Source organism: Molothrus aeneus, chromosome 13 (assembly GCF_037042795.1).
Source record: "Molothrus aeneus isolate 106 chromosome 13, BPBGC_Maene_1.0, whole genome shotgun sequence".
In the NCBI taxonomy this organism is placed as follows: domain Eukaryota; kingdom Metazoa; phylum Chordata; class Aves; order Passeriformes; family Icteridae; genus Molothrus; species Molothrus aeneus.
Window position 1 is genome coordinate 5390486 of NC_089658.1, and position 25183 is coordinate 5415668.

The following is a 25183-nucleotide window of genomic DNA, read 5'->3' on the forward strand; positions in this document are numbered from 1 at the left end:
CAGTTAAAAAAAAAGTGTGATTTTCTTCTAATTTGTTTGTTTGTTTTTTTTTTTTAATTATGAGAACAATTTAAACATCTAAAAGTATATTTTAAAGGAAATTCTAATAAAAACATGAGCCTAGTTGCACGACTTTGCTCTTTGAAATCTAACACTGCCATGTGCATTTGCCTTACATATTCTGTACTTTCTGTATGTCACTCACAGAGGAAGAGGGACGGGACCTGAGCTGTCTTGCTGCTTCTCTCATTCAAGTCATGCTGGATCCCTACTTTCGAACCATTGTTGGATTTCAAAGCCTAATACAGAAGGAATGGGTCATGGCAGGATATCAATTTTTAGATAGGTGTAACCACTTAAAGAGATCTGACAAAGAGGTAAAAATTAATTGTATTTGCATGTGATCACAGTATCTGCTTGATATCATCCTGAACATGTATTTGTACAGAAATCTAAAAGTAAATATACGTTTTAATACTTTTAAATCTCATTATAATAGTATGAGAGGAAGTAACTCTTTTCCCAGGGTAGAGATACCTTTTCTTTACCCTCTGTAGCCATGTGAGAATCACTGAAATCCCAGGTGCAATCCAGTGGGTTTTCATGTTGCTTCAGGGTTACACATGAAAGCATCTCACTGCTACAAACACTACCACAGTCACATTTCAAATTGAAACCAAAGGAGATGAGGGGTTGGAGGGGGTGGTTTTGCTTGTGTTTTACCAATCCCTGTTTCCATCCCTGTGCTGTTATCACTCAGCTGTGCTTTCAGAGCAGGCAGCTGCTGGAGAAGCCCCACAGCTGCATGAGCTGACATGGCTGCCAGGAGGAGAGTGCTGGGCTCTGCTCCCAGCACTGCCAGCTCTTGTTTGGCCTCTTCATGGCTAACTGCAGGTGGAAGCAGAGAGGACCCAGGTCAGGAACCTTTTGCAGGGACAGTGGCCAGAGTCACAGAACAGGAACATCCCCAGAGCGTGGAACCCACAGATAAACCGAGGGCACTGAGCACCAAGCAGAGAAAATGCATGAAGGGATAAAGAAATGAGATGCCAAGAGGGAAATAATGAAAAGCAGCTATTTTGGCCCTAGGAAAGGATATACTGAAAAGTGAAAACGGGAAGAGGAAAATATTTCTAAAGCTTTACATAAATTATAGTTTATACTTTTGCAATTCATGGGCTGCTATGGAAAAGACATAGAAAATGTGGTGAGAAATTAGCATGGCTGAATCATAAGTGCTCCAGTCATTTCAAACAAGGAAGAAAATACATTGTAAAACCAAGGCCAAGGGGCAAGGAAGGCTCATACAAGCACTAATTTGGAAATTATGAGGGACATATAGATGGCAGAAACGATTTTTGCTGCTGTGCAAATCCTTGTGTATGAGAGGAGCCCAGGAAAGGAGTTTTTACACAGAAGGGAAAGCTGTGCAAAGGTAGTGCTGAGAAAGACGTGGCTAAACAGGAATACAGAGTGTAACAATTGCATAGAATCATGAAAAATGCAAGACTCCAAATAGTTTACCCTATGGTTGAATAATGTATCAATGGTACAGCCAAATACCAAAACTGTAAAGAAATGGGTATGATTTGGGAAAAGCTCATGTTAAATCTGATCATTCCTTGTTTCTTTTCCCAGTCTCCTTTGTTCTTGATGTTCCTTGACTGCGTTTGGCAGCTGCTGGAACAGTACCCAGCAGCCTTTGAGTTCTCTGAGGTGTACCTGACCATCCTGTACGACAGCGCCCGCATCTCCTTGTTCGGCACCTTCCTCTTCAACTGCCCCCACCAGCGAGTCAAGGAGAGCACTGTGAGTAGGAGGGGCTGCCCCTGCTTGTCCAGCAGGACACTGCAGCTTGGCCCCCTGGAAAGAACAGCATCCCAGTTCCATGCTTCCTGTGTGTCCTTCCAATTGCCACACCCTGTTTGGGGCTAAACACTCAGGTCCCCAGGTGAATACAGTCATAATGACTTTCAGGTGATCTGTGCAGAGCCAGTGACTAACTATTCAAGAAGAAAGTCTATTGAATTTATTTGTGGTTTTTTTCCTAGGAAAACGTTGCTACTCTACATTGTTATTTGTACTCCTCTAGGAAGCAAATCTGTATCTCAAACTCAGAAAGTAGAATGACAGGCAATAAATAGAATTTCATGCTTCAGGCAAACTTTGAAATCTCTTGACATAATTGTTTAAATAGTTGAAAAGGTTGGAGATGCTGCATAAAGTTCCAATAGTAATGCACAATGGAGGCATTTAGAAAACAGAAGACTTAAATTTGTTTTTGAAAACAAGCTTATCACAACTGTGTGTAGAAAACATTTGATGGCTGATAAAAGTGAAACTTACTTATTTCATTAAATATTTCGCCTTTAAAGTTATAGGTAGCAACTTTACAAAGAAGCAGAGCATTGAGGGACTCTGGGTGAATTCTCAAAATGCCAGTTTAGGGGTTAAGAGTAAGCCAACAACCAATTAAATGGAATTGAGAAGTAACTGCACAAATGCAGAGCAACTGTTTTCTTCTCTTGTGCTACTCTGCTCCTCTTTGCCCAATAGTTACATGCTGGGTTTAAGATTCATGAAGAAGCCCATTTTCTTTGATTTTAATCTGCCTGAATGTTAACTTCCTGCAGGAATTTGCTATAAGCAAAAACATTCAGCTGGGTGATGAGAAAGGCCTCAGGTTTCCGTGTGTTTGGGACTGGTCTCTCCAGTTCACGAGCCGAGACCGGCTGCTGTTCCACAACCCGCTGTACATCGGCAAGAGCGCGCCCAGCGTGCACAACGGGGCCCTCCGCACCTTCAAGCGCTCCAAGGTACCTGGGGGGCACTGAGGGGCTCTGCTCACACTCAGGGGTCGTGCTGGGGAGGCTGCAGGTGCCCTTGGATTAGCAGTAGGAGCCTTCATTGTCTTGACTTCCCAGCCTAAAGAAATTATTTTCTGTAGAAGAAGCAATGTAAATTTTTAAGCCTTGTGTTTTAGGATATTTTCTGATATGGCCAAGTCGCTGCCAACATTTGCATTATTTCACCTTTGGAAAAGTGATGACAGGCCACTTTTTCCCCTGGGGTTGTCAGTATTTTCAGTAAATACTGATTATAAGTCTATCATTTGTTGCTACAAAAAACCATATGTATTTCTTTTTAAAGGCCACAGTTTGCCCTGTGAGCCCTGCAGCAGTGACTCAGAAGCTCAGAACTATTTAAAGGTCACAGCATTTGTCTGGATGATGCACCCTGGCAGTTCAGGGAAATGTACTATTCCAATGAACGTAGAACTGGAAAATTACCAGTATTTATTTTCTGCAGAAAAACTACAGCTCCACATTGCGAGGTGTCCCCCCAGCAATAAAGAACGGAATCATCGGTGAGCAGGAGTTCCTTCCGAGAAGAAACTCTCTGATACTGAAATTGAAGCCGGAGTTTTTCCACTCAGCAGAGGGGCAGAGCCACAGCATGGAGCAGTACTTCAGAGACTGGTTTGCCAAGCCCGTCAATCTGCACGGCGTCATTCTGCCCCATCTCTCTGGAACACAAATAAAACTGTGGAAACTCTGCTACTTCCGCTGGGTTCCCGAGGCCCAGATCAACCACGGCGGCTCCATCACCGCCTTCCACAGAGTTTCTCTGCTGGCAGACGAGGTGGACATGTTAAACCGCAGCCTGCGGCAGTACAAGAGCAACTCCTCCTTGCAAGGCCACTGCTCAGAACTGGATCAAAGCAGGATGTACTTCAGAGCAAATGGTTTAAATGACACCTCAGGCACCCCAGACTTTCTCTCCTCCTCATTCCCATTTTCTCCTGTAGGGAACCTATGCAAACGGAGCATTTTGGGAACACCTTTAAGCAAATTTTTAAGTGGTGCCAAAATCTGGCTATCCACCGAGACGCTTGCAAATGAAGACTGAGGTGATGTGGAGGTTTAAAGGCTCCAGGAGAATACAGCATATCATTTTGTCTTTTCTAACTTAACACTGCTAAATGCGGCATTGAAAGCTGTAATAATTTTTATATACAAACATTACGTAAGATTTGCACAAATATTTAAAAGCAAGGCAAGTCATGCTTCAAATCGCACAATGTTGTCCTCAGTAGTTCTCATCTGCTGGGGCTTCTGCTCCCCAATTCCTCCTGTTGCTGGGGGTTTGGCTCATTACAAGTGATAGAGCATTTCATTAGCTAATTGAAAGGCTTGGTGTGGTCGTTAGTGAGGGTTCTGCTTGAAATAAGCTTTGTTTTCCCAGATAGTGACTGAAGTGACCCTTTGATAAAACAGCTTGGAAAGCCAAAGTAATGCAGTGGAGATGAACTGACAGCTGAAATCTGGGATATACTATTTTATCAGACTGCCTCTTCAGGAGTAATACTTGCATAGATACAAACATACTAATGCTCCATGACTGATCACCCTACATTGTGCTAATGCAGTGTATCCATGGAAGGGCTTGTTCCCTTTTCTTTCTCTTCCCAAAATGTGTTCATTAACAATTAGTCAGATTTGTGCTCTTTGTCATGACCTTGACTTTAGACTATAGAAATCCACATCAGGGCAATGCACTGTTAACCTTAAAACATTTACTGTAGATATGGTATTGCAGTAGCTTTAGAAGTGCCTTTAATTGGGAGGAAACAGTAGCAGGATTACTCTAATGCAGCTGACACTCCCCCAGCTTTTCAAAAGAGACTGTGTGGCAAGTTCTTGTTCCATCCCCTGCTTCCCCCTCTCCATTTCTGGAAACAACAAGCATCCAGAAGAAGCAGCAGGTGTCCCCTCTTTAAGGTTAAACTTGTTTGTAAGTCCCACAGGACCCTCAGCTTTTTATAAGAGCACCTCAACTACTCAGCATTATCCCTGCACAGATCCTGATCCCTGCCATCCCTCTCCTCAGTTTTTTGCAGGATGAAGTAGCTTTCAGCAGAACTCATACCTGAGCCCTGCTGGTTCCAGAAAGGAGCACTGGCTCCTCATTGCCACTTTCACAAGGGATGCAGGTGCTGCAAGGAGAGCAGTGAGTGGTGCCTTCTTTTTGCAGACTGAATATCCATAGGGACAGTGCAATGAACAAGCACTGCCTGAGGGAATTACATCCAACAGCCTCCTTCCTTCTGCTTAAGACAGCAGCCTCCTTGTTGTTCTGAAGCCTTTTTAAATGATGCCTCTCCCTGGATGCTGTGCCACAGAAGGACTTACAGGGAGAAAGGCAGGAGTGTGAAGAATTCCAGGAGGTTGGAGAAATAGTGGTGTGTCTTTCCATAGGTTAAGGCTCCTGTCAGCTGCCTTCTCTGAACAGCAAGGCTGTATTTTGTATTAAATTATTTCTGTATAAACACCAATGCTGTTGAACTGACACTGAGCCTCCATCCAGGTATTGCCTCACCAGTTTAGGGCACCAAAGGCCTTACACAATGGACTCAGAGCTGCTCTCAGTTTTCTCAGTGGGGAAAAAAGAAAGCTGCAGGATAGGAATATGCAGTGTATTCAAGTTTTAAAAAAGGGGAGGGGATAGGATTTGGAGATCTTTGTTTGTAAACCCAAACTGATCTTCAGCACAGCCTAAATCACAAAGTGGGGTTTGGCTCCCAGGCTGGTCTGTGACCTCCAAGGCTGTGCTTTGCTTGCACTGCTGGGGCTGGAGAGCAGCAAGGCAGGGCCAATGCAGAGGTGAACAATGTCAGGGGAGGGGGTTCCTTTTTTACCTTACCAAACTTCCAAACCCGTTCCTATGCAAAGAATCTGTGGTGTGTGTGTGCTGTGCACAGCGTGGGCAGGCACAGGCTGTTGTGACACAATGCCAGGGCTTCTGGGCAACTGTTTGTGAGGAAAAAACATGTATTCACCTCAATTGCCTAATTATGCTGCAAGATGAGCTGAGCATGTTGAATGGTCCACAAACCAGTTGTGTTTATTTCCAAGCTTGCTGCAGTAGTCATCTCACTTGTTCCTTATTCAAATGTTTTAGTTTGCTTTTGCCATTCCTCTTTTCCCATTAGCTAACTGCTTTCCCTGGCCTGATACTTGACATAAAGACCTCAACCTGTGTGCTTAGTGTCTTTTGGTACCAATTTTTTTTCTTTTAAAACGACAGTTAAAACTATAATGTCTTTTTTCTTTCCTTAAAAGCATAACTTCTTTGGATTAAAGGTACCAAAAATGTGTAAATAAATTACTCCACAAAAGCAGCTGGTGGAATTAAAAAATGTTTAGGCTTGTATCCTTTGGGGGAAAAATGGGTACTATATTTAAACAGAATTGTCTTTTATAAGGCGATTTCAGACATTTTTACATTTCAGTTCTAAGATGTGTACAGATGCTGCAGAGGGACTTTGTATTTTATATATATAGCATGGGAGAGGGTTAAAAATAATATGCCTTTATAACAAACAAAACCTGTCGAAATATCTATTTGCCAAACAAACTTAAAAAGAATTTTTTTACCATTCCAAAAAGGGAGTTAGGTAAGCAGAGGCTGAGAGGGGGCACCTCCTGCAGAGAGGAAGGGAAGGGCTCTACCTTTCCCTAGGCTTGAAGACAAGGTTCTGCTTCAGCCTTGCTGAGGAATCTGAGCAGCTGCTGTGCCTGTGGATGCTGCTGCTTCCTCTGAGTTCAACAGCTCAGTACTTTCAGATTCACTTTTGAAGGACAGGTACCAAGTGTTGATTTTGAATATTCTCCACTCTGCACAGTTGCCTTATCAAGTCAGTAGGGACTGTTCTGAATATCTTTAATAACTTTCAAAAGCAATTTTGGGGTGTGAGTATGTATCTTACTTCTGTGTACAGAATACTGACATGCAAGTGTGTATATATATGTCTGTGTATATATATGTACACATACTTTCAAATTTTCATTTCTGTTCACCATTTAAAGCAACATACTGTTAAATGCCATCTTTGTGTTGCAGAGTAGAAAAGCTACCAAGCAGCTCATCCTTTTGTGTTTGTAGAAAATGTGCATTACTGCAGCTGTTCCTGGCTGAGTCATGACTTTGTACCACACAGGGGGAGCTCTGCAGCTGCTGCAGCTGCTGGGCCCCAGTGCAGCTGCTGGGCTCGGTGCAGGGCTGGGGCTCTGGTGGCACCTCAGCCTCCAGGCACTGCCCTGTGCCCCCGGAGTGCACTGAGAACTGTTTGTGTGTCTGCCCAGGCTGCACGTCTGCTCCATGGGCACCTGCCTGCAATACCACTCTGAACAATTAACTGCCTTGTGTTTCAATGAAAATGTAGCAAGCTGGGCAAACCTTTTGGCTTATTCTCAGATGGAAATACATTAAAACCAAAAAATTTCTAACATGTATTTAAGGAAAGGATGAAATCTTAAATTTGCCTCTAACCCAAGAGACAGGAATTTGTACCTCAAATTGCTCTAGGCAGTAGGTTTCTAATGCTGTTGCTGTGATGGTTTAGAGTTCACCATTTCAACTGAAACTAAAACCTTTGTGCCTGATAATGATTTACTGAGTAGCAGTGGCAGGAAGATATTATAAAATCCTGATGCTGAGTTGCGAATGTGAAGTAAATTAGAGTCAATAAAAGTTTGTACCTTTCCACAGTGAACTTCAGGTGGTTTTCTTTCCCTTCCCCTAACAAAAAAAAATTATGTGTGTGTGGTTTTTTCCAAGAATAGCATGGACACTGTGCTATAGAAAGATGATTAATAAAAATGATTTGCAAATGATCTTATTTCTTGCTATGTTCTATTATAGTGTCCGCAGTTTGCATGGTGATCAGAATTTCTCATAGCAGGGAACTTGCTCAGTATGAGAATGAAGACTCCAGAGAAAAGATGTTGGCTGTGTGTTAAAATTAGGAGAAACCCACGGGATTTTGGTGTCTTAAAAGGGAATTAATCTTTTTAGTTCCAATTGACTGACATACTTCTGAATGAGCAAACCTATCAATTATGTGGGGCAGAACTGACTATACTGAATGTGGTCATCTTGGCACTGACCAACTCATGTCCACTACCAGAAATATTTCCCTTTATACAGGTACTACAGATACAACACAAGGGGCTGTTAAACAAATTATCCTTTCATACACATTAGAACAGCATTAATGCTTTATGCCCTACTCTCTGCCACCTGTATCTGTTTATGTACAAGTGCAAAATTCAAATACATCATGGTAAGTGGGGACAGGCAGAGAACCCCACTGGACCTGACAATCCTGGCAAGGGGCTGAACTCACACCTTGCAAAGAGACTTGCCCAACATAATGAATTTAGGCCACAAGGGCACCAAACAAATGAGCAGGACCTGATGGCCCAGTTTCTGTATTGTAGAGATGGTCTCAGGGTGTACCAGTGTGAAGGCAGCTCTTCCTCCTCGCTGGGCAAACCCCAGATCACCTCACAGAATAAGTCAGGAATTGAGGAGGGAAGGGAAGGGCTCTCCTCTTCTGAACATGAAGTTGCATGCAGTAAATCATACTGACAGTTTTCTCAAATTTCATTTTAGAATGTTTTGTGCTAAAAAGGACTATGGTAATGTTCCAAGAAACCAGAATTTTAGAAGAAACTATTTTTATTAAGCAGCAGCCATTGGAGTGTGCTAGCCATTCCTTTAAGAACACCTGGGTTCCCCACATGATCCAACCTCTGTCAGCTGAGGCGTTTGCTCTTGCCTCCAACGTCCTGCACGTGACAAACCTCCACTGCAGCCCCCAGCTGGTGCAGCTCACTCAGCCACAGCATCTGCTTGGGAGACAGGCGGTCGTTGGGGCCCTTCACCTCCACCAGCTACAAGGAAAGGGGCACGGTTACAAGTGTGTCCCTGGAGGAACTGAAGGATCAGTAGCTCCCACACAAGAAGTATTTTTTACCAGCTATTACTTGCAACAAAAATAATAGAGATCTTAGCACAATGGAAGGTCCAGCGGGTGCTGAATTATTACCCCATATTTCAAAATTTAACTGTAAGAGAATGAAGTTTTATATAGTAAATATCCACCAAAACACAGACAGAAGCCCTGGTGAATGAAGATCTCTCATACTGCAAAATCAATTGCCTGCACCCTCACCTGTTCCAGCTGACACTGACAGCAACTTATTCAGGTGCCCTAGAGAACTTTCTGCTCTTCAGCTCTGTATCATAAACACATAACAAGCTGCTCCAACAGATGAGATGTCTAATAGCCTTCTATAGCTATTCCACTACTGTGCAAGGCACCATCCATGACTGTTTACTCCATTTCTGTAGCAGACACAGACACAGTTGCTGTGGACTCAAATAGTGCAGATTTTGTCTAAGTGGTGCCAGAAGAACTTGGTAACAACAATGTTTGGCTGATTGTAACAGGTGCTTTAGATTACAATTAACCAAAGACCTTTTCTACAGCAGCCTTAGCCAGTGCTGATCGTTCTGCTCCCTACAGCCACTGGAGGAGCAGATAATCACCCAGTGCTCCGTGGGGGCAGGGAGGCCGAGCTGCAGGTAGGAAACCACCATTTGTGTGGGCTGACAAGGGCAGGGTTTTACAGAGGGAAGGCAGCTGAGCACTGGGTATTGGGGTTTTACAGTGGGAAGGCAGCTGAGCACTGGGTATTGGGGTTTTACAGTGGGAAGGCAGCTGAGCACTGGGTATTGGGGTTTTACAGTGGGAAGGCAGCTGAGCACTGGGTATTGGGGTTTTATACAAGGGAAGGCAGCTGAGCACTGGGTATTGGGGTTTTACAGTGGGAAGGCAGCTGAGCTCTGGGTATTGGGGTTTTACAGAGGGAAGGCAGCTGAGCACTGGGTATTGGGGTTTTATACAAGGGAAGGCAGCTGAGCACTGGGTATTGGGGTTTTATACAAGGGAAGGCAGCTGAGCACTGAGTATTGGGGTTTTACAGAGGGAAGGCAGCTGAGCACTGGGTATTGGGGTTTTACAGACGGAAGGCAGCTGAGCTCTGGGTATTGGGGTTTTACAGAGGGAAGGCAGCTGAGCACTGGGTATTGGGGTTTTACAGAGGGAAGGCAGCTGAGCTCTGGGTATTGGGGTTTTACAGAGGGAAGGCAGCTGAGCTCTGGGTATTCCATGCTCCCCACACACCTTGAAGTGCTGGCTGTGGGAGCGCCACACGAGCAGGTCGGGCAGGCCCCCCCGGCAGTGCCGCAGGTCCCTGGAAAGCCTCCGGAAAACACCGCTCAGGAATGTTCCTCCAAGGCAAGAGACCAGGCTCTGCAAGAGAGGGTTTGCTAGTTGGTTTGGGTTGGTTTTCATTTCCTGCAGAACCATTTCCCAGCCCTCACAAGAATACTGTTCCAAGAATACTGCATGGCCCAACTCAGCTCTTTGTTCAGTCTCAGGACACGTAACAAGAAACGTAAGTAGATGGTTCTTACATCAATTTTCCTGCTGTGTTCTCAGCCACTGTTAGAGGAAACGTGACCATATGAGAAAATTGTAACACTACCTGTGCAGGGACTTCAACACAATAATCCCTAATTCCAATTCCTCCCTCCCACCACTCTCCATCTGCCATGGCTCAGTGCCTCAATACAGCCTGTGAGCACACCAGGGCCACGGGTAATTGAATGTCAAGCCTAATTGGAGTGCCCACGCTGAGCAGCAGCCACTTACCTGGACTTGCTGGAGGGAAGTAAAACGTCCCCAGTTAACCAGGGCTGCTGCTTTTCCCTCCTGAGTGGTCCAGACGTCAGCAACCAGCTCTGCCAGCGTCTCTGAGGAAGCTGTGTGAAGCTGCTGGAGTCTGGCCTCAATAACAGCACTCCTGTTCTTGTAGAAGCTGTCAGTATATAAATCCAGGGGGGATGTCTGGATGAAAAGGTAAATCCAGCTCTCAGGAACTGCCACCACAGCAGCTGTTCCCAGAATGACAATGTCCTACTTCATATTTTTCTTAACTACAAAGTCAATCAAACATTGAGCTGATTTATCTAGAACATGACCACCATATAAATATTTATTAAATGGGGAAAAGATTGCATATGTTTTAACACCCAGTGCCAGTGCAACCAACACTGGTCCCATCTCAGCCTCTGCTCTGTTGTTTTGAACTCTAGACAGAGGCTTCCTTTAACAGACAAAGAATCCTGTGCATTCCCAGCACTCTGAGCTGTGACGTTCCAGGTGGATCTGGAATCAGGATCGAGACTGCTCAGGCACAGTGAGCAGTGTGAGGTGAAAGAACAAAGCCGTGATGAAGCTGGGGCGGATCCTCCAGCGGCCACAGGAAGAGCCCCGGGCCAGCGCTGCACCCTGCCCAGGGTGCACAAAGTCCCTGCAGCAATTCAGCTTCAATTCAGCTTTGGCCTGCTGAGCAGGCAGGGCCCAGAGCCACTTTCAAAAGCAAATGCAGAGTGCTTAGGAAACAGCCTTACACAAACCACTGCCACACATAATCCCACAAAATACAGCCTAGGAATGAGCCAATAAACCAAATATAACAAATAATAAAGTGAAGGAAACACCAAGATCTGTCTGGAAAGTCCCTCAGAATAAAATGTTAATCTAATCCCAAATAAGATTTTAACATGGTTACTGAGTCTACAGCAATGGGAAAATAAATTAACTAAAGAAAGCCTTTCAAAATTACCTGATAGGAATTTCTGAACACGTCAGGTATGTCATCCATGAAAATGATATCCCACATTAGAATCCCATACAGTGTAATAAACGTTGAGCCTTCCCCATGAATACCTAAAGGGCAGAGTTTAATAAAAATGGAAACATTAATTTCTACAGCAATGTCACATAAAGAGGTACTGAACCATCATGACCCAAAGCAGCAATATGCCACGTTCAGGTTCATGGCCAGCTGGTGTCAGCTGCAAATGCAGCTCATTCTGCCCCATTCCCCAAGCCTGCTGCTCCCAGGCCAGGGCCCTTTAGCTGCAGCACAGTTTCCATCCCTGCCTGGCCCCCACAAAGCTTACTGGGATAACACTGACAGTTTTTCAATAACATTAAAAAAAGATACTATATGGGTGATAATAATAGTAATATATGATATTCAAAACATGACATATTTATAGTATATAATTAGATCTTGTATAAAATATTATTCTATATACTTGTTCTATTTTACTGTAATATTGTATATTATGCCTTTTATATGTATACATATTTATATATGCAAATACATATGTGTTCATGCATGTATACATGTGCTCCTACACATTTATATGCTCATGTGAAAACAACACATCAAGGACCTCACATATGAGAGAGAGCACGTGTGTCTTGGGGTGTGTGCATGGAGCTGGAATGGGCATTCTGGATCATCACTAAATCACACATGGCCACTGTGTGCTCAAAACTGAGCCAAGACCAATGGTGAGTGGGTGGCAGTGAGGAACTGAATGGAGATTTCAGCACAATTCTCCCCAATTCTAAATATTGTTCCCTTCCTCTTTACCTTTTTCTGATGTGGTCACTTTTGCTGCAACAGTATTATCAATAAAATTAAACTATATTAAAATATATATTTTATAGAAAGGCACAAATTTTATCTTCAAAAATAACTTGCCTACCTTTTTGTATTTTGCTTTTTTTCCTGTAAAACAGACCTATATATTCTTAATAGTTGATGATGGCTTTTCACAGACCCTAAATTGTAAAGATACACTAAAGCCTTTTCCAAAAATCCTGCAGTGTTGTGCTATTGGTGTACACTGTTTTCATGGACATCTAGTACCAAGATTCAGTGGAGGTTTGCATTTCCTTAGTGACACTCCTTTAAATGATAATGGTAGCATTTTAACCTAAATTGTTTTACCCTTAGCTGTTCAATGGTAAGGGAAGGCAAACTATGTGATTTTCTGTGTAGATGAAGAAAAAACACTGGGGTTTTTCCTAATACATTTCAAAACCACCTCTGGTAAATGAAGGCAACAAATCATTAAAGCAGGTCAGGTTGAAAATACATGTTAGATCACTTTGGTAAGGAAGTGATGTATTAGAGGTGTTTGGGAAGGAAAGAGAATCACCCTAAAATCCAGTCTAATGAAATCGCCTAAAACTGGTCTATTAATTAAACTGATTAGTAAATAGTTTCTTTACTTATTCCCACAGTTATTTTACTGCAAAATATCCCCAAATCAACAGCACTGTTACCCTGATCAAAGCCATTCCTCCTGTAATGAGTTAATGCCAGCTCCTCAACTGAGCACATGACTGTGGATACACTGCAGTCCTGGCCTCCTTCTCCATCACCAATATCCTCCATGAGGAACACAGATTTTCCCATTCCCGTCTGAGGACACATCTTTCCACTGATTGTAACCTGAACATATTAAAACATTTGGTTACTTTTCAGCATCACATTCAATAAGCTTTAGCCCAAAATCCCTTTTCAGTTTTCTTAAAATCAGAACTAGATTTGTTTCCAAAAATTAACTGAATAAAATTTAACCTGTCATTCCTGTGAAATCATCCTCTTTAGCTTTTATAAACTGGCACATTTTTAAGAAAACAAATTAGCAAAAATTCTGGACAGATGGGAATATAGCCTTTCTATATGCAGGACCAGGAGCAAAACCACAGAAAACTGAGGAGACAGACCTGGGCAGAGACAAAGAAGGACTGCAGGGAGACATGTGGTGAGGAGGCTGAGAGAGGAAGTGAGGCTCTGCTCTAATTTTGCCCAGACAGAATTATCTTTATAATGGTATGGAAAAGATAATTTTTTTAAAATCCATTCTAATATGATGCAAGTGCCTCACACTGAATATTTGCATAACACATATTCAGAGTGCATAACTTCTAAAGGTTCCTAAAACAACAGTGGCATCTGTTTTAGCTATTAATCTAATGCTGACAACATGCTAAGGTTACTATTACTTTTCCTATCACACAGAATGCTTGGCCTGCAGCCACCAGAGGCAATGCACTGATCTGATCAGACTCTTCAGCCAGAAGGGCTCTGAGGGCATTACTGATAAATTAGTGGAGTTTATGGATGATCACATCCATCACAAATATAAAGCAATGCAAATTAGATCAGTGTACAGCTGACTAACTTGAGCTAAGAAGTGACCAATGCAGAAGTATTTGATTACAAGAGGCTTTTGTTGTAGAAACACATCTGTATTCCTTTTCCTGCACCATGTCAGTCAGAGGCTGGTGCACAGCTTGTCACAAGTCTCCCAGATTACTTCTCCTTGTGTGAAGTGAAAGAGCCCGGGAGGAGCTGCTGCTCCCCTGCTTACGTGAGTGACATCGTGCACGGTGAGGAGGGGCAGGTCCTGCAGCAGGCCCTGGAGCTGCCTGCAGCTGGGGGAGTCGCGGATGCGCAGGGCGCGCTGGCACAGGGACAGGCGGTGCCCGGTGCGCACGGCCGCGTCGGCCAGCCCCCTCCGGATGCAGCCGACAGCCTGGCAAACAAAGGGCACAACATCAGCTCACTCTGCACCCCTCTGCACCAGAGAAACTGAGTCAAGCACAAACGGGTGAGTGTAAGAACGAGCCTGCAGGACAAGGCCAGCTTGCTAACTGAGTGGGGAAGTTCTAACTGTAGGAGCGTCAGGGGGCAGGACGGATACAAGAGATCTCCAATCAATAACATTTTGCACAAGAAGGCTTCTGGATTCAATTTATACTAGTACAGTAAAAAAACATTCCTCTCAATTTCTACTGATCAGTATAAGATTAAAAAAATGGATTCATTTTCTTAGTTGAAAGTGGTTGTCTGACCTTAGGATTCCTAACAAAATCTGCATTTTTAGGAGACTCTACTCCACTGTTCTTTCCGTAAGAAATAATTTAAAAAAATGTTTTCAGACAATGCCTGCAGTGTTTCCAGCTTGCCAGATACCTTCTTAGTGTTTTTCAAGTGCTGATGTAAATTCAGAGCCAGCCGATCCCACCATCTCCCTCTGCTGTCAGTACAATACACATCCTGGGCCAGGAGGCTCTGCAGCTGCTGCACTGCTTCCTGCAGCAATGGGATTGCACCTTTATTAATTGGGTTACACAACCAAGTTCAAGTTAGCTTCTCACTTTCCCTTCTAATTAATGAATAGTACAGAAACTTTCTCTCTGAACAATCCAAACCTACTTTTTACTCCACTACCCAATAGACCCATGTCAGATCCATATGTGTATCTTAAAAACTCTAGAATAGAGATATTTTAATGTAAACTTTAAGGTTAACTGCAAAAATACAGCATTTTTATCCTTATTGTATATGAAAAATACCTTAAGTATTACTTGTTGCTTTATTGCAGAAGTGAAGTCTTTTTCAAAATAATCTGATTTACTTTAACATGTAAGTCAGAGGCCTTTGGAGATATTAATTCCCTAAGGAAGGGGCAGGTATTTCTAGAAGAGTTCTTTCAAGATTTTTCTTTCTTTCAAGATTTTGCTTATTTAAAAGCAATAGACAAATCTAGTGAAACACGGGTATCTTTAAATAATGAAACAAGCATATCTCAGCAATAGTTTTATAGTGTATTACATATGGTAAATCTTTAAAGCATAAGCAGAAATCAAAACAATTTAAAACTTTCTAAAGCAGCACAGAAAGAGGGCACTTCTCCCTTAAAATTAACTTGTTACTAGAATTGTAGCAAGTACTGGCAAACATTACCACCATTTTCCAGCCACTTTAGAAATGTAAAGTGATGTACAAAAATGGAGCACATATTTCTATTCACCTCACCACTTTACCTTATACTTGTGAAGTCTCTGCAGAATTTCAACTCCTTGAGAAAGGATTCTTGTGTACACCCAGCCAACTGTGAAACGCCGCAGGTAATCAGGTAAAGTTCTGTGATAGCTGAAAAATATGAGCAGTTCAGACCAATTTAATGATGTCAGTTTTACTAAGAATGCTTATACCTAAAGCATTTACCAAACTAAATGCTTTATATATCCAAATTGATCTGAACTGAGTATCCCAGCTGCAATGTCAAGAACCCAAAGGTAAGGCAATAGTTTGGCTTAGGGAGCAGGTACAAGCTGCATTTGCACAGCATATTTTAGTTTCAACACCAGTAGAATTATCAGTTAATCAGTTTTAAAACAGACACAGAACAGCAACTTACTACATCATATTTTGTTACCAACTCATTCTCATAAGTCAGCAGTCCCACTTCAGAAACAAAGCTGAACAAAAGAAAAGCCCTAGAACAGGAATTTCCTGGCATAAAAGAAGACCACCATCTTTTCAGTAGCCACCTCTGTATTCAGGACAAAGTCTTTTGAATATCTTTTTAAAATCAAAAAATTTTTTTTCCACTGTCTTCAGTGTAAATGACCCTCTATGAATATTATTTTAAATCAGTTGCCATGGAATTGAATATAATGCCAAGTGTAATGCTTTAATTTGTGGTGTATCATTAAGTCAGAAAACAAAATAATTAAAAGAAAAACTGATGAAGAACACTTCAAACCCAATAAATGTTATTTCAGGTCTCAGATATTCAGTGACATTTCCTGAGCAATACCCACTTGGAAATCTAAAGACATGAATAAGCCAGCATGTTTTCCCATAACATTTGCAACATCTTTTGTTCACAGTCAATTTTACTTTCTGCTTATTGCCATTTGTTTGAAAGCCATTTAAAAAAACTATATGACAAGGGAAAAATAAGGCTCTTGTTCTCTGCACTGGCACATAAAACAGAACTGTTTTAGTGCTATATCCATGCCTACCAACTCTTTCCCAAGATTTTATAAAAAAGGTCTTTTCATATGGAACCTTAAAAGCTAAACAATCAGGAAGTTCCAAGCTTTCAAGAGCATTAAAGTCTCTTGCTTTATCAGGTTTAAATAACATCCCTAGCTGATAAGCCTCTCTCCAAAGGAAAAGTACTCAAGGTAAGATAATATACTTTACAGTTTCCAGTTCAGTACCTCAAAGAGGGGTGATTCTTCAGTTCACTCCAGGTTTCTTTAGCATACAAATAGAGATTATGAGCTTCTTCCCAGTTCCCATTTACCATTGCAGTGGCTATATCATTTGACAGATGAACAGCAGTTGCATACCTGTGGTAAAAAATCCACAACTTTATTACATCTGCAAAGCATCTACAGTTGAAAGAAATAAATTCTTTCCCTTACAATCTCCAAAGACTTGAACCATGCAGCCATCTTTATTCTTAATCTTGTAGGATTAAAAGAGTTTAAAGTAGCAGGGAAAATTATGTTTAAATTTACTTAACACTAGAGAATATACTTTTTTGTAGCTCAGAATCAGCACAGCAAATGAAGAAACAGCTTTCATCACATGATCATGAAGCAAATAAATAAGCTATTTTGTTCCAAAATGCAAGCCACTGTGACTTACAAGTCCTACCTCAATACAAAAATGTACTTAAAATAATTGCAAAATTAACACTTACTACATACTTACATCTGGAGTTCTACATTTGAATTCTTATTTGCCTGCACAAGTGCTGCAGGAAAGCTCTTTTAGAAACAAACAGATTTCCAAGCTGCCAAAGCCCTCCCCACCTGATGAGATCCTCTCTGTCCTGGAAGACCTGCGTTTTCCTGTTTACTGTGTAACTGGGGAACACCATGTGCCCCATGTTTGCCCTGAGGACTGTGGAGAGCAGGCCCTGACCAGCAGTGCCAGCCTCCTCCTCCTCCAGGGACTCAGGCAGTGCAAACAGCAGCAGCATTCGGGAAAAGACGGCCCGAGCATCTCTGCAGACCCTGACACATCTTCCAGCCAGGTCCTTCACCCTGGAAGGACAAATCAAAATATTATAACATGTTTTTTACCATGACTTGTAAAAACTAAAACATAATGAATGAAGTATGAGAATAATTTTTTTTCTAGCCAATTAAGGCATAAACTTGATTTTCCTTGAAAGAAGCAGAGAGAGCATGCAGTTTACTATTTACCCTTCTCTTTGACTCACTGTGAATTGAAATGTAATGCCACCCTTTTATTAATAAATTTCCTAAATGCATTCCTCTCTTGAAAAGGCATCTAGAGTTCGGTCATTCACATGCAAAATTTAGCTGTAAACATTTACCTTTTTAAAATCACTGTCCCAATACCAGCCTGACTCCTGCTGAAGATGGAACGCTGCTTTGACAACTTCAGAAAATCATCCACAAGTTGCTGTTTCTGACCATTTGGGTTTGGCAAGTGAAAGATTTTTGCCAGTGTTTTTAGCTCAGGGGCCGAAAGCAAATCCAACCCTTCACACAGGTCTTCCAATTCTGATTCTAAAAGTAAAATTATCCACATATATTCATTGTGTTATATTATTGTGTCAAGCAATAGCTCACAGTGCCTTCATCCAACCTAGTACTAATCTAATGATTTAGGTTTGACACCTGACAGGTAGGCTGGAAATAAAACCCCATAGACTGGTGTCCATAGAGCAGGTATTTGTTTATTGCAGCACTGCAGGTGAGGGGGATTTCTCCACCTAACTCACCCACTTCTGCCAAGTGCTGTGGTGTATTTATACAGTAAGTACTGCTTGATGTTACTCTGTCACTATAACATCATCACATAGGTGCCAAAACTAATTTACATGGAATGATCTGAGTGGTATTAGACAGTTTTTTCCACTTGCACCTCTTTAATTCAGGGCTTGTCAGGGGTCTTTGATAAAGGGTTCCAAAGTCTTCTTCACATCTGAACTTTTCAACTTTGTTTTTGGAACATGCACAGTTACTGTGTTCCTTGGTCTGTCTCGTCCTAACCTGTCTAAATTCTTTATTTTGTGGCTAGCTGGTTTTACATTTGCCAATTTCTCATTAGTATTATATTTATCTACCTCTAAAGCTATCCACATGGTGAGGTTTTTTCTTCTTTTTTGTCTATTCAGCATTAAGCAACTAGTTAACCATATACTTCATTACATTGTACAGAAGTTATTTATATCAGATTATACAGGTATAAAAGTTATGATTATATAGGTAAAAAAGTTATGATTTGGATTATAAAAAGGTATAAAAAGCTGTGATTCAGGTTATACAGGTATAAAATTTATGATTCAGGTTATATTGATATCAGATTATACAGATATTTAAAAAGTCATTATTTAGGTTATGCTGATATCATGTTATATAGATATATCAGGTTATATTGATATCTTACAACTCAAGCTATATAAGCACCTTGTAACTTCGACCTAAGTTATACAGACATCAGGTTCTTCAAAAATGCATTAAAAATGCATCTGGTTCATCCTGAAATTCTTCTGCACCTTCTTCTGGACCTTTTCACAGGTTGACTTTGAAGGAAAGGAAGAACCAGAACACCCTTTACAACTTCAAAACAAGTGCAAAGATTAAAAAATTCTGCTGAGTCATAAAAAAACCACTGTTTAGAAAAGCTGCTCTTCTCCATTATCTAATCTGCACTATTTGTATTTTCACAAGAGCACTCATCTACCTGAAGCCTTTATTCTGCTCCTGAACTCTCTTCCCAAGGCACAGACAAGCGTGCACTGCATTGATCTCTAACATGACACAACTTCACATTTTATTTGTAGTATTTTAAAGGTTTATCAATGCTGGCCTTACCTGTTTGTAGGAATCTGGCTTCAGCCAGTTCTTCAATTATTGGTGACAAATCCACACTTATCTCCCCATACTCTATTTTGTTCACCTTTAACCAGTTCAGCTTGCGTTGAAAAAGTCTCACGTACAACTTCTGCCCACCAACTGCAAATGTTATTTAAAGCAGGGAAGGACAAAAAGAAGAGTAAATTCTAAACACAGTACAAAGCACAATCACCACATTAACCTGAAAAATTACTTTGATGCAGGTACTCTGTAAAATACATTTTAAATCTTTCTGGGTTCTACAAGCAGACTTGGTAAAATACCAGACTTACCTTTCCAAGTAATTCATAAGTTCATTAGAATTTTTAAGTCTTGTGGGTGGAAAAGTATTACAACATGTTTTGCAGATAATGTGCATTAGTAAAATGCCTTTTGACATGCTTACCCTTCAAGAAATACTTAGTTTTATAGAAAAAGAGAACTTCATTTTTCAACCCTGCATTTTGTGTTGGTTAAGTTGGTCTTTTTGCTTTGTTAAACAGTCATTCAGTAACCAAATATTTCATGCTAGAGAACAAAAGAAGCTGCAGTCTGACAGAATAATTTCATAATCACAGAATACTTCTCTGTGCAGCATTCTTCAGGTTCTTATTTTTCCAAAGATAAGCCAAATTATACTAATACATCTAAAGAAAACAATGAGAAAAAAACTCCTATTCATTTGATTTTTATCAGGGATGTATTCTTTTAAAGTACTGTTCAGAAAGACTTTTAAAATACTAACAATGCTGAAATTCAACAAAATAGCTTATTAAATTTTAGCTGAAAATAGTCTAGCTATTATTACTACATTCAACAACCTTTTGAATGCTTAATTCAACCCCCATTAACTTCTAAATGTTTTACTCCTGTCTATTGCTGCTTAACTGAAACTGATCATTAATAAAAAAACACTGAAACACTAAAAGATCTAGACATGCTTAAGAAATGGCAGATAAACATTAAATGTTTATTTAACAATTCTCCTGTCCTCATAAAACTTTTTCAGCCTTTTCTTTCATAGAATCTTTCCAGGATCAGTTCACTGGGAGAACTACATTCAGACATATAAGCTTGTCATTTTCTCTGTGGGGTTATAACTCCTTTAAAGTCTGTCCCCAGTTTTTATCATTCTGGAGAAAGGAAAAAGGTTAACACACAGACATTCTTTCTCCAGGCCATGGAACTGAACAAACTAGGGCTGCAATAATAATTTCACAATAAACTTCATAAACTTACACTGAGTCAAATACAACTCACTGAAGAATGGTAGACATTTCTGCAGAAAATAATTAAATACTGGAGAATATCTATATTCAAGCAACTTCGTAGTCCTAAGCAGGTGTGGGGGGGCTTTTTTTGTGCTATGACATCAGAAATGGATAAACACTTCTCATGTGGGACAGATAACTCATCTACCTGAACTTTTAAAGTATCCTGCCTGGTATTTCTTGCAGGCAATGACATCCATCTGCCAGCTGTCCAGGATTTGTTATCTATTGACTCAGTGCTATCCTCTCACTTCTCACAGCTCAACTGCTGCATCTTTCCTACCCTGCAATGAGAGATTGTTTCATGCAGTGCAGACATGGATTTATCAGCACCACTTTGCAGTAATGCCTTCTGTATTCCCAACTCACACTACTGAAAGAGAAACAAGAAGCTCTCTTATCTATCAGAACAAGGTCCTGTTACTGATCTGTGTTGTTCATGTCCAGGGAACAGAGTGGGGAAATGGGGAAGGGTATCCTGAACATCTCTTGTAGTGATTGTTAAAGTAGCCAATGCCAGCATGCAACTACTGGCCTAACAGTGAGTTTATTCCTGGATCTTTGGATGCAAATGATGTGCACCTACTGCTTGCCTCAGAGAGCCAGTAACAGGACTTTTGTGGCTTTTTTTCTTTATATATTCCCCTTTAACCACCACAAGATAAACAAGGCATTACCAAGCTCCAAGATGTCCCTGCTGTAATATTCTTATGGTCTGGAGTGCACCAATGGGCTCTGCAGACTCCCCTGCTTTGGCTGCTTGTGCCCATGGCCAGCTCAGATCCATCAGGACGCAACTCAGGCTGCTGGGAGGGCTGAGTGAGGCTGTGTCCCCTCATCCTCTCAGGAGCTGCACTTAACTACATTAGCAGAATTTCTTTTCAAAAAAGGGGTACATGTCCTGAGAAAAAGCAGCTTCTTCCCTTAAAAAATCCATCAAGTTAAAATGTCAATTGATTTAGCACTTCTCACATAAAACTATGTAACAATGCTCTCTACAAGAGGGAACTTGGAAATGTATTTTTAAAAACAAGATACCTGATAATTTGTAGAACTTGGTTATAATGTTCAAATCTTGTTCATTAAACAGTCTGACATCATCTTCATTCTGCAATACTGCTCGCAGCACTACTAGAAAATTCTGGAGGTAGTATGGGTGACCAGGAGAGCTGGGCACAGAGAGGACCTCATCTATTTTGTCTAGAATGTCCCCAGTGGAATCCTGAGATTCTGTCTTTTCCACTGTTTCTAACAGAGAATAGTTCATGTCATTCTTAAAGTCTTCAAGAACTTCCACGGGAAGTACCTCTGCATCATCCCTGCTAAAGCAATTTTCTGTCCCACTGTTCACTTCTGTCTTTGAAGGAGTAACCTCAGTGTGAGGCTGAGTCTCAGCTTCCAAATTACTGGCCAGCTCTGCTGAAGTATGGATGGCTAGAGATGTTTCACATCTATCAGGACTAAGTATCCCACCTTCAGAGCTGCTTTCTGCTTTGGTACTTCTTGTACCAGATGGGAACCTTTTGTCTTTACTGTTATCGGCCAGTAATTGTACTTGAACCATATCCACAAGGTCTTCTTGATTACATTTGTTTATTTCATTTTGAAACTCAGGTTCCCTCTTTGAAAAATGTTGCTCCTGGTGCTCTCTCTGAGAAGGCTGATTTTCTTTCTGAGAACTCTGCCCAGCATCAATCTCATCCCCATCATCATCATCATCAGGGGCAGCCACACTTCCACAGGCACTGTGAACAGCTGGAGGTGAAGAATTGATCTCTTCATACAGGACCTGTTTTCCTCCCTGCAGGCAGCGTCTTCTGGACAGCTTGGCAGACAGGCTTCCCAAGGAGACTGTTCTAACTGTTCGAGCCTGGGATTCACTGTTCACACTAAACACTGAACTACTATTGCTAAAGTAAGGACTAGTCTGTTGTGCTGCACTCCCTCCTGCTTTCAATAAATTACTTTTGGGAGGAGTTGTTTCTAGATTTAAGAGGTTTTTTGAAAAATATGAGCTGGAACTATTGCTCAGATTTGCAGCTGGGGGGCTCTTATTCCTAAAAGAATTCAGTGTGGTATCAATGGCACCAAGCTCACCACGGTTTCTCTGACATGTTTCATCAATGTGCTTATTTATTCCATATCTTGGCACCAACTGCCCACACATGGGACAGCTAACTTTGGCAGGGGGAACATTGTTAAAAAAGGAAGTAATAGAGGATGATGCTGAAGGTGTAGATGGTGTTCCTGCAACTTCCACTTTTTTTGTTGTTTCTTTTTTCTTCTTATTTTTACTGAGTGACAAACTTGTTTGGGATCTTTTGATTCCTGAAGACCTAGCTTCTGCCATTACAAAACTCCACAGCGATTACATGGTCAAGACAACTCCATTCAAGCCACATTTCTTTATTCTGTAATACTTAAAAGACTTTCCTTGGCTTTTCCTTTTCCATCTGTAATCCTCTGACATGCCTTGAAATAAAAAATACATTGAATGAGTGGTCTTCCAAGGTACCAGATGTAACCAAGAAGAACAGAAGAGAGGCAGAGAAGTCAAGCAATCCTTAACTTACAATGCTACTGTCCTTTAGCTTGCCTTACCAGACTGGGAAGCACACCACACACTTAAAAGCAACTGCCTTTAAGTGGCTTAATAAATGGAAAAGCAATCTCAAGTTTGCATTTACATCAGCAAATAAGCAAGTCCTCTAATTTTTGCAGAAAAAAAATAGAGTCAAAAAATTAAAGTAAAAAAATTAAAGTCGGAGTTGAAAGGCACCCCTGGAGACCATCCAGTCCAACCCCTCTGCCCATGCAGGGTCACCTGGAGCAGGTGACACAGGAGCCATCCAGGTGGGTTTGGAATGTCTCCGGAGAGGGAGACTCCATGACCACCCCGGGCAGCCCTCCCAGCGTTCTGCCACCCCCAGTGTGCAGTTCTTCCTCATGCTGAGGTGAAACCTCTTGTGTTTTAGTTTATGGCCATTACTCCTCGTCCGGTCGCTGAGAACATTTTATCATTGTCTTGTTTGCTGCTGACAGACTATTTTGGTGCCAAGCACCCGTTTCCAGAGCACTCTCCGGGCTATCCTGCAGCCCTCACCCTCACGGCTGCCGTGCCTGCCCAGCCCGGGGTGCGCCTGGGCCGAGCTCTGCCCGAGCCGGGGCCCAGGAGCAGCCGGCGGCTCCGCACCGCTCTCCAGGTGCTCTGGATGGCGGGGCCCAGGCTCCCGAGCGGTTCCCGGGGCTGCCATCCTGATGTGCCCGCCCTTCGCCGGCCCTTCCCGCGCTGGGCCCCCCTCGGCCGCCCGTGCCCCGGGTAAAGGGCCCCGGCCGGAGCCCCCCCAGCCCGCGCGGCCTCCCGCCCTTCCCCACGCACCGGCCCCGCAGCCGCGCGCGTTCCGCCGCTCCCGGGGCCAGGCCGCGCCCTGAGGGCCGGGCCGGGCCGGTGCCGCTCCGCCCGCCGCCAGGCCTGAGCAATGCAGCGCCGATGGCGGGCACCGCGCTCCCTCACACAGCGGGGCTGCTGCAAACACCCGCCGCAGATTTAAAACTTCCTTTTGCGACAACGCGTGGAAAACAGCTGAGGTCCACAGGAGCAGCAACCAGAGGTTTATTTTGTTGGCGGTGAGTTTGTTGTTTTTTTGGTTTTTTTTTTGTTCAGCAAAGAGCAAATAGTGAAATATTTTTGTTCCTATGGACTCTGAGAACGGTGTTGGTATGGGAGATTATTCCTCTGAGTGGTAAAAATACACATGAGGAGAAGGGGCCTCATCCCTGCCTGTCAGTGTATGCAGGGAGGTGCTGAGGATGGACCAGGCCCTTCTAGGTGCTGCCCAGCAATGGAACAGGCAAAGGGCAGAAATCTGAGACACACAAATTCCACCTGAGCGTGAGGAAGAACTTCTTTATACTGTGCAGGTGACTGAGCACTGGGTCAGGCTGCCCAGAGAGCTTGGAGTGTGTGCAGTCTCTCACTGGAGCTATTCCACAACAAGCCTGAGCCCTGCACTCTGGGATGACCCTGCTTGAGCAGGGAGGTTGGACCAGGTGACCCCAGAGGTCCCTTCCAACCCGAACCTTCTTGGACTCAGTCAAAGTTAAAAATTTCCTAGCTCTGGGTTACTACAGGCTTAAAAATCTTTTGTGTCCTCCCTCTTTGCCAACTACAATTTCAGAATATAATTTCTGTAATTTAAATGCCTGGATACATCCTAAGTTCTTCAATAAATGCAGTTCCTCCTGCTATAGATCCAGAGCTATTACAACAGCAGATACAAAGCTCTGGGCTGAGACTGTACAGTCACAGCACATGTCAAGTATTTTACACTATTAGGTATCTGCCCACACCAAGAATCTTTCTTTTTGGAATAAATCAGAGTTTTATGGTAGAAAATAAGAGTAAAATCTACAGAAAGCTGTCTGAACATCACCTTAGAAGTTCACAAAGTAT

At 42.2% G+C, this 25183-nt stretch overlaps 2 protein-coding genes across 3 annotated transcripts in view; one reads left to right on the forward strand and one right to left on the reverse strand.

Moving 5' to 3' along the window:
• The window catches only part of MTMR10 (myotubularin related protein 10), a 35856-nt gene extending 28180 nt beyond the window's left edge, over positions 1-7676 (forward strand). Inside the window, exons 13-16 of the mRNA XM_066558637.1 lie at positions 208-377; positions 1639-1809; positions 2634-2816; positions 3310-7676. Of these exons, the coding sequence (XP_066414734.1) occupies positions 208-377; positions 1639-1809; positions 2634-2816; positions 3310-3909 (1124 nt within the window). The 3' untranslated portion in view covers positions 3910-7676. The remainder of the gene's footprint in view (positions 1-207; positions 378-1638; positions 1810-2633; positions 2817-3309) is intronic.
• An 829-nt stretch (positions 7677-8505) lies between these two features.
• On the reverse strand, positions 8506-24158 carry FAN1 (FANCD2 and FANCI associated nuclease 1). 2 transcript variants are annotated; one of them, XM_066559012.1, is made up of 14 exons: positions 24110-24158; positions 21769-23202; positions 19439-19579; positions 17932-18127; positions 17402-17635; positions 16802-16933; positions 15614-15722; positions 14760-14879; positions 14155-14319; positions 13061-13229; positions 11541-11644; positions 10565-10759; positions 10034-10162; positions 8506-8738 (listed from the first exon to the last, which is right to left on the reverse strand). In XM_066559012.1, exons 2-14 carry the CDS (start codon positions 23078-23080, stop codon positions 8601-8603), a joined length of 3144 nt encoding a protein of 1047 aa, XP_066415109.1. In that variant the 5' UTR covers positions 23081-23202; positions 24110-24158; the 3' UTR covers positions 8506-8600. The 2 variants fall into 2 exon arrangements, with proteins under 2 accessions (XP_066415109.1, XP_066415110.1); XM_066559013.1 differs by lacking the exons at positions 8506-8738; positions 10034-10162 and having other exon boundaries at positions 10588-10730.
• Positions 24159-25183: the final 1025 nt, after the last annotated feature.

What these genes read in the sequence shown, in the direction of transcription:
- FAN1 (XM_066559012.1), bottom strand. Translation starts at nt 23,080, where the DNA reads ATGGCAGAAGCTAGGTCTTCAGGAATCAAAAGATCCCAAACAAGTTTG. An exon ending in ACTTGAAAAACACTAAGAAG is followed by an intron (nt 14,320 to 14,759) that starts GTATCTGGCAAG and finishes TTTGTTTGCCAG; the next exon opens with GCTGTCGGCTGCATCCGGAG. An exon ending in CTTCCCTCCAGCAAGTCCAG is followed by an intron (nt 10,163 to 10,564) that starts GTAAGTGGCTGC and finishes CCTCTCTTGCAG; the next exon opens with AGCCTGGTCTCTTGCCTTGG.